Source organism: Lutra lutra, chromosome 16 (assembly GCF_902655055.1).
Source record: "Lutra lutra chromosome 16, mLutLut1.2, whole genome shotgun sequence".
Taxonomy (NCBI): Eukaryota; Metazoa; Chordata; class Mammalia; order Carnivora; family Mustelidae; genus Lutra; species Lutra lutra.
The window spans coordinates 57,899,532-57,913,811 of record NC_062293.1 but is presented as its reverse complement, the minus strand read 5'-3'; the positions used below and the strand labels follow the sequence as shown (position 1 = coordinate 57,913,811).

Below are 14,280 nucleotides of genomic sequence, written 5' to 3'. Positions count from 1 at the left end.
TGCTAAGGCCCTAAGGCCCCTAGCACTACCTGCAGCTGGCCGTGCAGCCCCGGGAGGTCACAGTGGGCCCCGAAGGTGGCCTGGAAGGCGTGCAGGAGCAGGGTGGTGTAGGCGCTGTGGGGTGAGTGCCCGGGCGTGCTCAACTTGTTGGCCACAGCGAGGAACTCCGCCTGTACCTCCACTGGGTTCAGCAACAGCACGGTGCTGGGGACACAGAGGGCGGGCTCTGGGGTGGGGGCAGGAACAGCGCCGCCACCCCCCTCACTCACATGGGGCACCCGGAGGAGCTGCTCAGCCCCACGGGGGGCCTCCACAGGTAGAGGCCAAGCCCAGGGGAGAGGTAGCAGGCTGGCTCAGGGCTCCCAGTTGGAAGAGCACAGCTTGCAGTCTACTCGAGTGTTTTCCAGGGACCTTCTGAGCGTGAGACTTCATTTTTCCAGAAGAAATTTCACCTTAATTTTTATATCAGCATCTTTCTGACAGGACATCGGGACGGACGAAGGAGGCCTCAAGGGGACTTGGGGCCGTCTTAGGGGAGGGGACTTGGGGCCAGGGGCTCATTTTGCAGCGGGGAGGGAACGGGGCAGCTACATGCCAGCGTGCAAGCTGCCCTGCAAGTTCAGGCTAGGGTCAAGGCTGCCTGTGAGTCCGTGGCTCACAGGGGACCCCCCTTTCTTAACTCGCCCCAGCTAGCTTGCACGAGGCTGGGAGCGGAGTTCGTGCCCAGCCTGCCTTCTCCCCGGACCCTGCGCTCCCTCTCCAGGCCAGCCTTGACGTTCCGTTCATCATGGAAAACTTCAGACAGACCAAATGTGAACAGAATCGGGAACCCCCCCAAGGTGTGGATGGCCCAGCTAACGGTTAAGCACACACGTCTGTTCTCACTTCGCCCTCCATCATCCGCCCTCCATCGCTGTGTTTTCTCGAAGCGCTCGAGACAGCACAAAAGCCCTGCTGTAGAGCCTTCGGTGGGAGCTGCTAGAACTGTTCCCCCCTCTCTCTCACAGGCTCCGTGCAGAGAAGGAGTGTGAAGGTGGCCTTCCCGCCCGTCCCTGCAGATGGCTGCCCCGGGTCGGGGCCCCCCGCTTCCCACCAACAGGACTGGGCTCTGTCAGAGTCCCCATCCTTCTGGGGTGGAAACTAGTGCTGACCCCTCCATTCATCAGGAAGAGGTGACAGGCTTGCCCAAGCTGTCCCTGCCTGAGCCTCTCTCCTTCACTGAGTGCTCGCTCACTCCTTCCACACACATATGAGGGCAGGACGTGACCAGCGGGGCATATGCCCTTCCCTTGCACGCTTTCTCTGCATGCGTGTTCTCACCTAAAGCTCATTTAAGTTCTGTGTGCACATGCATGTGTGTGTGTGTGTGTATACAGTAGGCTTTCATATAAAATGCATTGTTTAGGGGCGCCTGCCTGGCTGCCCTGGTGGAGCATGCCACTCTTGGTCTCAGGGTCATGAGTTCGAGCCCCATAGAACTTGCACAAAGAGATTACTTTAAAAAATTAAAATAAATGCATTTTTTTTTTTTTTTTTTTTACTGTAGGTCCTCATCAAAAAAGGTTTGGAAAATGCTGTTTTAGTAACAGGCAGAAAGACGCTGTAGAAAGCACACAGGCCTTTGAGTAAGACTGAGGCTTCAATCCCAGCTCAGACGTTTACGAGCTATGTGACCTTTAGGAAGTCACACTTGGCCTCTCTGACCTCCAGTTTCCCCATCTGAAAAGTGGGGACAAAGTGAGGTCATGTGTGCCTGGGACCTGGCATGATCTGTGCAGGTGGCTTTTAAGGTTTCTTTCTTTCTTTTTTTTTTTTTAAAGATTTTATTTATTTATTTGACAGAGAGAAATCACAAGTAGGCAGAGAGGCAGGCAGAGAGAGGGGGAAGCAGGCTCCCCACTGAGCAGAGAGCCCGATGCGGGGCTCGATCCCAGGACCCTGAGATCATGACCTGAGCCGAAGGCAGAGGCTTAACCCACTGAGCCACCCAGGCGCCCCGGTTTGTTTCATTTTTTAAAGCCTCAGAGTCATTTAGAACTGGGAGGAAAACGCCTCAGCCCAGAGAAACAACCTTATGTACAAAGAATCACCGATGATTCCCAGGTATTCCTGGTCCTCTTGAAGACTGTTTCCCGGGGGGGCTGGGGGGTTGGAGGGGAAGGTGGTGCAGGGATGGAGCGAAAGCCGGATGCGTGGGGCCGGGAGGGAGGATGGTGTGGGGTGGGGATGGGGGACCCCGCCCCAGAACACTCACACAGTAGAGCTGCGGTGACTTCTAATGGGCAGGCCCTGCTCGGCCCTCACCAGCCGCTGGTAGGTGATTCCTGTAGCCAGAACAAAGGAGAGTTGGTCGGTTTACCTGCTTCTCCAGCAGTCATGGCCTTGCAGTGGCCCCGCACCAGCCTGCGAGGCTCCCCCTGCACCCCTGGGATGATGCTCAGGTCCCACGCAGCTCAGCTCCTCACGGACAGCGGGTGCGGCACCAGAGGCTTCAAGGTGTCTGGTCTGCGGCGGCCCAGGGGTTCCCTGGCCCTCTCGAAGGTACAGGGGCTCCCCTGAGGGTGTGCGGGCCCCCAGCTCAGTCTCCTCTGGCCCTCCACACCTCTGCCCAACTTCCCAGGGGCTCTCAGGGCAGCTCAGCCTCCCTGCTGCTGTCCCTCCCAGGCTGAGCCCTGCCTCTGCCCCGGCACCAAACTAGCCAACGTCTCTCCCTTGCTCCTGCAGCCTGACCCAGGCCCGTGGCTGCAGAACAGACCATCCACAGGAAGGACTCAGTTGTGTGCCCACCACAGGGAGATTCAAGCACACTTGGTCCTCTCCACCAGCAAGAGCCCCAGAAGCAGGGGCTGGGATTTGGAGGGCAGGCAGGGGTCCCTGTCAGGGGGCAAGGCTGCCCTGGAATGGGTGAGCGGGGAGCAGGAAGGCGAGCCCCTCAGAAAAGTGCAAAGCCACGACAGGCAGGGATCAGAGGCAGCTGCAAACAGAAAGGCCATGATTTTTGTCTGGTCAACTGCAAAAAATAAAAATGACCAGTTTGTGCTGTTCTCATTTAGGACCTAATTGCTTTGACTTGGGGGCCTTTTGCGTGATGTTTCTCTGACGTAACTGTCACAGGTTTAGAAGTTCATGTAATGTCTGTTTTTTTTTTTGTTTTTTGTTTTTTTTTTTTTTTTTTTGTAATGTCTGTTTTGATAGGAAAGTCCCTGAAACGGGCTGTGGCTATGGGGACCTGGGACGCCACCTGGTGGCCACTTGCATTCATGACAGAGGCAAGCTCCCCTCAGGGCTCCCTGCAAGCCAGTCAGTGAAACGCTGTCCTGCGGACTTGACTTGTGCAGTCTTCTCCTGTCCCTTCCGTCCATGGGATGGCCTCCAGCTCTGCAGAGCCACCAGGTCTAGGGGGATTGGAGGGAGATCTGCCACCCCTGCTCCTTCATTGCCCTGCCCAAGGTCACCCTGACAGAACCAGTCCCCGCTCTGCCAGGCCACTCTTCCTCGTGGGTCGCACACAGCAAACACCTGTGGGCATCGACCCAACACCCACCCCCTTCTTCACCAAAGGGACCCTGGGTACAGAGCGACAGGTCACATTTCTCAACCTGCCTTGCAGGGGTTGGGTGGAGGTTCTGGAAGACCCCTTTCTGTAACCCCCACTTTCCTCCTTTCTGTTAACTAGAATAGGGTCACGACGGCCAGAGCTCCTGCAGCCATTGTTAGACCATGAAAGGGCATTGAGGACGAGGTTTCCTGCTAAGGAAGGTGGAGCAGAAAGAAAGGAGAAGCCTGGTCTAGAATGTTTGTGCAATTCCTACGCCAACCCTGGACTGCCTTCCAGTGGAGTTTTTTTTTTTTTAATATAAGGAAAAAAATAAGCTCCTATGAGTTTCCACCAATGTTATACTGGGGTTTCTGTCATGGGCAGCCAACTTATTTCTGATTCATCCTACCCTGTGATTTCTGAAATAGTGGCTCCCCACTCTTTTCCCTACATCTCCTTCTGTGACTCTGTAATACAAGAAATACATATATGGTCTTACTGTTCTCTTTCAGTTCCAGGATCCTATCTATCCAGAGTCCCACACTGCATGGGCTTATTTCTTCTTAGCCTCCTCCACCTATAACGCTTCCTCAGTCTGTCCCAGTCATCCGTGACCTTGACTCAAGAATCCTGATTGGTTATGGCAGAACGTTCCTCAATCTGGGGCATTTCATGTCATCCCAGGATTGGAGGGAGGCAAAAATCTTTGACAAGAACACCAGAGCAGTGATGTTGCATCCCTCCTAACCCCTGTTTTTCAATCATAAAAATCTCTTTCATTGACGTTGTAACATCAAATACTCAAATTTTTAAACGTTCTGTTGTTTTTTTTGTTTTTGTTTTTGTTTTTTAGACAGTCCACTTGTGGCCAGTTGTAATTAAGACTTTGAAAGGGAGGGAGAGGATCTCAATTATAATGTTTTCTCCTGCCAGCTGCGTCCCTCACTTTGGGTTCTTAGCAAAGTGGGGTTTGCAACTGGCATCTGAAATGGGGGTGGTCTAGGGGACTGAGCTCTTAACCCGTGGGGTCTGCGTTAACTGTGGGCAGTTGGTGCCAGAACCGGACTGGGTCTTGGGACACTCAGTTGGTGTCGGGGAGAATTGGTGGTTGTTTGGGATGGATGGGGGGGCGGTCTATGCATTTGGTATGGGAGCATTCTTGAGGAAGACCCCATCTGCTAGTCAGTGACATCTGATTTTCCTTCAAGGGATCTACACCTTCTTTTCCATAATCAGAGACCCCCCCCCAAAAAAAACCCATGAAATGCAAATGCCTCAGGTCAGTAACGTCCCGAGAGAAGCTTCTGGCCACGGAAGATTATTCAGAATTCACCTGCCACCAACTCAGGGGCCAAAGTGACCGAATCTAGGTTTGTACCTGCTTCAGCAGAAGGTTGAAGGATAGAAGGCACCAAGTGAAAGGAAAAGTGGCCGAGATTGCCCGGGGAAGGAACGAGCTTGCGAAATGGCAGCTGGGACAGTCCCGGGCTTTTCGTCACACACAACTCCGGGCTTACGCCTCTGGGCAGAAAAAGCCTTATGCAAATGCGAGAATAGGTTTCTGGAGTCAAAGGATATGGCTTTTGGGGATCCAAGAGACATAGGCTCGAGGGGTGGAGAGCCTGTCAGCTCTGAGAGCGGGGTGAGCCGCTCACCTGTCTAGCCTTTGGGTTCAACCTCTGGAAGACGAGGATAAGCTACAACCCCAGGGGGTGTTCTAGGATGGCGGAGACCAGCCCTTTGCCGTGGTCAACGCCTGGGCCAGCACCAGTCTCATCCCCAACAATGACAGTCCCGCTTTGGACGGAGAGCTCCTGCAACTTGTCCAAGGGCGTCGGCCAGAAAGTGACAAAGCATAGGTCCTACCAAGGCCCGTGTTCCTTCTCTCACACCCGACTTCAGAGTGTGGGCAAGACATGTGAACCTTCTCTGAGTCTCGGTTTTCTCCTACATGAAATGGGTTTTTCCCTCTGCTCACAGGGCCGTGGTCTGGGGGAGAAGCCATCGGTGTGTGCTTTGGAAACCGTCCTGAGACTCACGGGTGATGCCCCCTGTCGCAGCTCACCATCACAGATCCACTCTTTGCTGGCAGGTTTTGTGGTCTACACAGCCCCGCGGGGGTTGGAGTAAATACCCAACAAACACACGGGCTGAAGCCGAGAGGGCTGTGGTGGGCGGGAGCTGGCGGCGCTGACCTGAGGTTTCCTGCCGTGGGCACACGGGAACAGAGGCGGTGGGCCAGCCTACTGGCCTAGAACCAGGAAGAAGGGGGCGGCCCGAACGCTTGATAACCTGCCCACTTCCTCTGCCCACCCAGCCACATCAAAGCGGGATAAAACTGTTTCACTCGTTGCCATGGCAACTGGCTCCCTAAGGTACCCTGGGTGGAGGGCCCGGCTCCCCCGCTCCCCGGCTCCCCCGTCAGGACCTGTCTCTCCGGCTCTGGCTGCCCAGTGCACCAGCATTGCCCTTCGCAGCGCTCCGAGAGGGAGGGGGCATGAGGCTACCCATTCTACAGATGAGGAATGAGAGCTCCTGTAAGTTAAATACATGTCTTGCCACAGGGGACACAGTTCCAGAATTTGAGGCCGCCACGGCGTCATACCAAGTACCAGGAACCACTAAGTGATTCAGCCTTGGCTTCTCCTTGGAGAGCTCACTCCGCTGCTTCCCTCGGCAGGGAGGATGGGGGATGGGGACCTGCCATAAGGGAAAACAGTCCCATGTGCCCTGACAAAAGCTTGGCTACAGCCCTTTCCAACCATCCCACTTCAGGATCATAGAGGAAAGGGTCATTTAGCCCAATTTGCTAGTCACCACTGGCCACGGCCGAGGTTCTGAGAAGTGAGAGGTGAACCTGGGGGGAGCGGCAGGGGGGAGACGACTGAAGGGATTTTTGTCCCGTAGAAAAGCGCACCCACAGGCTACGGTGTTACCCCCCTCTATGATGTTAACCAATTCCGCATCTAATTCTGCAATCTTACTCTGGTTTATCGAGAAACTTCCACTGGGCTCTCATACCCTCCTTTAAACCAGCCCTGCCATCTTGCAGGTTCCCTCGGTAATGAGCTCAGTGTCTTTGATGAAGGCTCCCTGTGTTTCTACATGTTAGGGGTTTTTTGTTGTTTTCCTCTTTTTTTTTTTTTTTTTTTTTTTTTTTTTTTTTTTTTTTTTTTACTGTGTGGAAAAGACTCTCTGACGTGCAGAAGAGTCTGTGATTTCCTATTTCGGTTCTGCTTTCCCTGGAAGAGGACGAGTTCCCAGCACAGGCAGGACGCCACCCTCTCCACACAGGTGCTGGCCTTCCCCTCCATCACCAGGACATCTGCAGCGTCACACCATCCCCCAGGCAGTGTCACGGGGGGAAGGCGCTTCGCAGTGAGGGACCGGACTTCCCAGGGTCGTCTGCTCTGAGCCCAAGAACCCTCATCCCATCTCCAGCTCTGCCTGCTACTCTGCCTGACTTTTGTTCCCCAGGCGGAGAACCCTGCCGTCCCAGCATCAGACCCTCTCCCTCCACAGCCCGCCCTCCACGCTCGCTGGGCTGCCCAGCAGACAGCCCCACCCAGATGCCCCCCTCCCCTGCAAACATCTCAAGGCATAGTGTGCGTTCAGCGGACAAGAGCCGGCTGGTACTACCTGACATTGGGAATGGTCTCCCGGCGTGCAGGGAGGTGATGGTCTCCCCCAGCCCTACATCTCCCCGCTCTCCCCTCCTCATTTCAAAGTAAAAAAGAATCACTTAGATCTGTGATTACCCACTGAAGGCTCTCCTAGGGTATTTGCATTTTGAATCCTTTCTGACTACATTATAGGAGGGAAGAAAAGATTAGCCTTCTTGTTAAAGGAATTCTGGTCCCCAGGAAGAAGCCCAGGCAACGCAGATCTGGTTGTTTGGGGGAGCAGGTGGGAGGAAGGGAATGGAAGAGATTAATCCTGAACTCGCTTGTCCACTTAGGGCGCCTCGCAAAGTTAGACCGGCGAGCTGTCTATTCACCACGTGCCTGAGCACCTCTCCTCGGGGCCTCCCCGGTTTCTAAATTCTTGCATCCACGCCTCTAGGATGCGCTGAGGTCCTAGGAACAGGTGGGCTTTGGGGCCCGCCTACCCTAACCTGTGCCCGCTCCCATGGATTGATTGGCAGGAGACGGAGAAGCTGATTGGTTGGGAGAAGACAGATCCACGAATGGGCTGGGAGGAGACCGATGTGCGGATTGGTTGGGAGGAGACAGCCAGCCTGACTGTTTGGGGCGGACAAATCAGATGATTGGGGAAGGAAGGCAGGAAGGCCCCCCCCCCCCCCCCCCCCCGGGGGGAATTGCAACACTAAGCTGCCTTCCTGAGCTCTCTTGGGTTCCAGGAACTCCTGGAGAGCAGGATTTGGTGTTCCTGTGCTGTGTGTGTGCAGTGTGCGTGACGAGAGCTAGGTGTCGTGGGCGCTAAACAGGGTCTGGTACCTATATAAATTTAAGAGAAAAAAAAACAAAAACAAAAAATGGGATTATAACATACATAGCATTTTGGGGACCTGCTTTTTAACTCAACAGATGATTCGACATCTTTTGCCCTCGGTGCCTCTGCATCTATATTCTTAATGACTGAATAGCTATAGAAGAGCTTTAAATGTTATGCTTCCCAAATCTGTCAGCCTTCTCTTTGATCATTTTTGCCTCGGGTGGCAGGGGGAGGTTACCATTTGGTATCTCTTCTCCACTCTGCGTGGTTCCTATAACCTACTTTTCTTCTGTTACATTCATGGTCTCTTTTTCCACACTTCGACCTTCAATCCACCCGAAATGTATTTTATGTTTGAGATCAAACTCTTATTTATTGGTTTCTTTTTGAGATAGAACTGTAGCTCAGTTTTGATGGTCTGTCAGTGGTCCTGATGCCATTTATCAAAGGACCAAGTTGATTCCTCCCTGGTTTCAGGCCACGTTGTCATATAACAAATCTTGATTCAATCTGGCAACACCTCTCTTAGGTTACGTCTCCTTAAGTTTGTTTCTCTGTGTAGGTAACATAGAAGAGAGATTCGCATCTCTCTTTCTTCTTTTATATGTTTAGTTGCTATTATACATTGTTGGGTTTTTCCCCCCATCACTGTGTTCTCTGACTGGCGAATGCCATTAGCGCTCTCTTGACTAGTTCTGTCTGTTCTGTGGGTGAGTCTCTTAGTCCTGACAGATAAGCAATTGCCTGATCTCGGCGTAATTAAAATGTTACTTTCTCCGGAAGAAGAAATATTCTATTTTTGCCTATTTGCATAGGCAAAACACCAATAAGCACGAGAGGAGGGTCGCTGACTGAAATGGAAGTGCCTCTAGCATTTCCCTGTGGGCTGTTACCCCTTTAAGAACATTTCTATATATTACCGGGGTTTCGGGTGTTAGGGGTGAATGATGAGTTTTATCAAATGTGTTAAGGGCATCACTAAGGACGTTAACATGACGTTATTCCTTTGAGGCTGATGAATTACTCTCTCGGGCCACCTCGCGGTAAATGTTACCTCCTTGGGTTTTTTCTTGCTCTAGAACGGTTTGCCGGGCCCTCGTTTTTGTGTTTATTTGGAGCACTTGCCATTTTTCAAGAATTCCTCCTTTTCAGACCCCACGTGTACAAACTTGGCACCAGGCCCTTGTCCACACCTGTCACAGCACCCATCAACCTGTCCGCCCCTAGCCGCGGTCACTCCCCTAACCAGAGCGCCATCGGTCCACACATTCATTTCCCTATTTGCTCCTGAGGCAAAGAGGACCAGCAGGGGCCTCTCGTCAGTATTACGTGGGCTTCTCTGTCTGACCCGGGCAGTCTCGGAGACTCTTTGGCAAACTAGAGTCCAGGCACAGACCGTGCAGTGGGGTCTCCTCGCCCTGAATCCCTACCCAGTGTCCCCTAAGAATTCTCCCTTGCGTTGCCGCCTGTGCTCACTGCTGTCAGCCACCGGGTGCCGCGTGCACCTCGAAGTCCCCACGCCTGCCACGCCAGCACTCACCCGGGGCCTTGAGCTCAGCATCGATGAAGGTGAGCAGCTCCCGGGAGATGCTGCAGTAGGGAACAGGCCAGGTCAGGAAGCGGTGGTAGGTCCTGGCTGCTTTCAGAAGGAGATCTGAATCAGGTGGGAAGTGTGGCGTCTGGATGGAGAGAGAGGTCTGGGTGAGAGAGAGCTGCCTGATACTCCACAACAGACCCTGCTCCTTTCTGGAATGTTCCACAGAAGGCACTCTGTTCCCGGCAACAGTATGTCCCGAGACAGGGGCAGAAAGAACCGGAAGTTATCTGCAGGGAGGAAGTTACACATGGGCCAGATGGCACCCGGGGGCCACGCTTTCACCCCACATAAGACCCAACACGTGAGAGTGCCTCTCTGTAAAGCTGTCACCTGGGGGGTCAGCCTAATGTTGCCACTGCTCCTGGTCATTTGGGGAATGGTCTTCAGGGCCTGAACCACCTGTATTTGCATATCCCCACTTGAGGCAAAGGTTTATGCTTGGAAGTGGATGGGATCCCACATGTGTGTGGTCGTTCGATGCCACCAGTCTAGGGAAGACGGGATCCTCACCCCGGGGGAACCAACTCTGGGGGTACAGAACGGGGTGGACCGGAAACCTCTCAGCAGGATCCGTGTCATGGCTCGTGAATGGGCCGTGGATGACAGGCCCCCACGGGAGCCCGGCTGTGCCAGGCACCACGGCATCCGCACAGAGCCCTGAGGCCTCTCATGGTGGCCCCCCCGGAAAGCCATCAGACGGCTGACACCTGTTTCAAGGTCCCAGCTTATCTCTGGAGGAGTGAGACCATCCCTCCCCAGCCTCTCCCGTCTCCCCCAGCCTGCCGCACTGGAACTTACGCAGAGGACAGTGGAGTAGAATAGAAGGGCCAAGGGCGCAAGAAGGTCATAAGTGCCCTTCTCTTGGACCTGCGGATGGGACAGGAGGAGAGCGTGAGGTTCATCACAGGTGCAGAACAGAGCGGTGTTTTCTCGTTCTGTCCTTTCTTACTTCCTTTCTTACGGGAAAAGTAACGTAAACACAAGGCAATAATTTGGGAAATACAAGTTTAAAAAAAAAAGCACTCACAATATCTCCCCTCCAAATGCAATCGCCACTCATGTCGCAATGAGTTCTCCTAACACCATTTTTTTCTCTGTATTTTCCTCTGCAGACATGTAAATCAGTGTGTGTATATTTTTACTCATTTTTAACCTATTATTATTTATAAATGAATTTGTTTTGCTACATCATCTCTAAGACCACCTTTACCCGCCCTGCTCCTCGTTATGCATTTCCGTTTTATTTATTGTATTTTTTCAAATTTGTTCTTTTTTTTTTTTAAGATCTTACTTATTTACTAGAGAGAGAAAGATAGCAAGAGAGAGAGTGCAAGCAGAGGGGAGAGGGAGAAGCAGGCTCTCCCCTGAGCATGGAGCCCGACACGGGACTCGATCCCAAGACCCTGGGATCATGACCTGAGCCAAAGGCAGATGCTCAACCCACTGAGCCACCCAGGAACCCCTATTGCATAGCTTTAAATTTATAGATTTTTTTTCCCTGATGTCCCAATGTTAGAAGTGTTTGTTTTTTCTTCCCTTATGGATTTTTGCTTTGGCATGCAAGCATCGTGTAAATATTCATATACACTTTTTCTTCTTTCCTCTGAAGCTTCGTTTTCTTAAATGTAAATCTTTAATGCACTTAGAATCCCATCTGCTGTGTGGTATGCACTTGGAAACGCACTCTGAATTTTAGTCAATTTTCAGTAAGCCGTTAAATAAATCTTACTGATGCATTTTTTATACATTAAAATTTGTTTATACCTTTGGATAATGCCCATCTTTTTATTACCTGCGTAGTATTTCTTCTGCTAGATCTCTGTCATTTATTAGCATCATTTTGGACCTTTGAGATTATCTTCCTGCTGTTTTAAATCCTTTTGCAATGCATGTTACTTTGTGCACATGACTTTTTCCCACAATTTGGATTACTTCTCTAGGTTCAAGTTCAAGAAGTGGGATCAACGGATCAAAGTCTATAAACATATTTCTGACCTTCAAAGCACCCTGCCAAGTTACTCTCCAGAAGGACTGTGCCAATTTTAATATGCCGTACATACGAAAGCACGGGTTTCACTCTAACCCTTCCGTGCATTCCTCATTGTAATTTTTTTTTGCTGATTTGCTAGGCAAAGACTGTCTCATTATGGTTTTAATTTGCATTTATTTTATTGTAACTGAGGCAACATTCTTTCCATGTTTGTTTCCAAGGTTTACGTACTCCTCAGCTCATTCTTTGACCCACTCGCCACCATACATTTGCACGGGATTTAGAGTCCTTCGGTCAACATGCTAAAGGTGTCGGCCCCTTCTGGAACACGTGGGCAGCAGAGATGCAGAGAAAGGCCCACCCTCTGTGCTGCACTCCGTGGGCTCAAACTGAGAATTCTTCTCTTTACCCTGAACCATGTGCCTGATACACCCGCTCCTTGGTCCCTCCTACAAACCCTCCCCTATTGCTACACGGCTGCAGAGAATTGTGTTTATAAACGAAACACCCCAAAGGCAGTTTATCTCTTCTGAGTTGGCCTGCTTGTGGTTGGAGTCTAACAGCACCTCGTAAATGGTGGTACCAGAACTGGGGCCTTGGGTATTTTGATAAACCAAGACAGTCCAGGGACAGCTGAAAAAGTCACATGTTTAAAAAAAAAAAAAGAAAGAAAGAAAAAACACTTAAGGAGATAATTCTTTATAGAAGAGCTAGCACCCTCTTTACAGATCCCCAGCTGTTCTGGAAGCCCAGCCCAGCTGAGCCTGAAACACGCCCTTCTTCTTAGTCGGAAAAGCCTCTTCATATGTTCTCACTGTTTAATAGGTTTTCTCTTCTGTGTCTACTTTCCTGGCTCTTTCCAAGGAAAGGAATTCGGGAGAACTTCCTCCCTCCTCTCTAGTCAATACCCAAACTTGCAAGAAATGTCTGTCTTAGGAAGCAGCTGAAAGTGGGGGGCGCCTGGGGATTCAGTCAGTGGAGCATCTGACTGTTGAACCGGGCTCAGGTCGTGATCTCAGGGGCGTGAGATCGAGCCCTGAGTCGGCTCTGTGCTGGGCGAGGAGCCTGCCCAAGATTCTCTTTCTGCCTCTCTGCCTCTCCCTCTGCCCCTAAGCCGCTTGTATTTGCTCTCTCTTCCTAAAAAAAAAAAAAAAAAAAAAAAAATAGAAGCAGCTTAAACTCAGAATCCGGGCTCCTGAATTTTAGGAATCCTCATTCTCTTACTGAAAGGACCACAAGCCCCTCCTAGAAACGTTCAATCCCCAACCACTGCTGGAACGGAAAAGTCAGGGGTTCCCAGTGCCCTTTGCCAAGCCCCCACACTGGGCCAAGCACACCCCAGAACGGGCACTCCGTGGGGACCTTTCCCTCGCGTCTTTGACCCCCGACCGGCGCCTACCTCTCGGGTTTTCTGCAGGATCTGCTCCAGGAGGATGAGGAAGTGACCCGGGTCCCTGCTGACCAGCTCCTGCAGGCTCCAGCAGTTGAGACACAGGCCAGCTGCAAAGGCAGAGAGAGAGGTGGGAGTTCGGGTCAGGTCCGGAGAGCAGCAGGAATCCCTGGGGGGCTGCACGGGGGCCCTCCTGGATAAAGGGACGGTCTGAGAAGACCATGGATCAATAGCCAACACCATCGTGCCTCATTGAGATGAGCGCCTGCGGTCTTGCAGAGAGCGGGGCTCACGAGACACAGAGGCGGGCTGGGGTCCCCTTGAGAGGCCACGATTCTGTGGCTCTGGCCCCTACAGGGGCTGCCAGAACCTGCAAGGTCCAGGGAAGAAGGGCAGAGGCAGAAAGTTCTGGAAAGAGGAGGAGAAGAGTCATGGAAAGCTCCGTCCCAAAGCAAGACCAAGTCTCCGAGAGAGAGAGCCCACCCTGGGACTGCCCGGCGGGGGGGCCAGGAAGGGGGATGCTACATCCGTGTAGCTTTTGAAAGCCAGAGTGGGCGCTTCTGTCCTTGTGTAACTTCCCCAGACTTCCTTATTGTGCTGGGCTCTGTTTCTCCGCTGGCAGCAAGGGTAAACCCCTGGAAGTTAGCGGGATGCACACGGAGGCCTGTGTGCATGTGTGCGTGTGCACATGGTGGAGGCCAGTGCAGCGGGGGGAGGCGAGGGGAGCCAGCTGTGAGCTGCAGGGAGCTTGTGCTGTGGGCACCTTCAGGAGCTTGGGCTCCTTCCAAGTTTGGGGAGACCCTCACAGCGTTTTCATGCAGACACGGGGTTTTGTAAAATTGGCCAAAGTCAGATACTTTTGTCTTCTTTTACGTAATGATGCCCCCCCCACACCAACTTCACTGTCTACACTTAGGTACCATCCAGACCGTAGGCAGCAAAGGGCCACTGACTGACCCCTACTGTGTGCCGATAAGGTGCTAGGCTCTTGCATACATGGACTCTGTCCCCCTGAGTCTCCCCTCCCCGCTTCAGGAAGAGGCTCCTGTGGCCGCCACTCTCCCATTATGGGCGAGGCAGGTGGGGTCCTGAATGGTTAACCCATTCGCGTGACAGCAGCCAGTGAGAGACAGCTTTAGTCTAGATCTGTGCAATTCCAAAGACCAAGGAAAACCTTTCAGAGGAGGTGACACTTAGTCTGAGGCCTGGATGAGAAGGAGCCACCTACGTGCCGTTCCGAGGGAAGAGTTCCAGGCAGCAAGTACAAAGGTCCTGAGGTAGGAAGGAACCAGGGAAGGAACCGGGTATGT

At 52.4% G+C, this 14,280-nt stretch overlaps 1 protein-coding gene across 4 annotated transcripts in view; it reads right to left on the bottom strand.

Moving 5' to 3' along the window:
* The window catches only part of PIK3R5 (phosphoinositide-3-kinase regulatory subunit 5), a 63,736-nt gene that overhangs the window by 7,868 nt on the left and 41,588 nt on the right, over positions 1-14,280 (bottom strand). For all 4 annotated transcript variants that reach the window (XM_047708038.1, XM_047708036.1, XM_047708035.1 and 1 more), the window contains 5 exons: positions 12,980-13,080; positions 10,389-10,457; positions 9,534-9,672; positions 2,255-2,324; positions 30-204 (listed from right to left, as the gene is read on the bottom strand). In XM_047708038.1, coding sequence (XP_047563994.1) covers positions 30-204; positions 2,255-2,324; positions 9,534-9,672; positions 10,389-10,457; positions 12,980-13,080 — 554 coding nt within the window. The remainder of the gene's footprint in view (positions 1-29; positions 205-2,254; positions 2,325-9,533; positions 9,673-10,388; positions 10,458-12,979; positions 13,081-14,280) is intronic.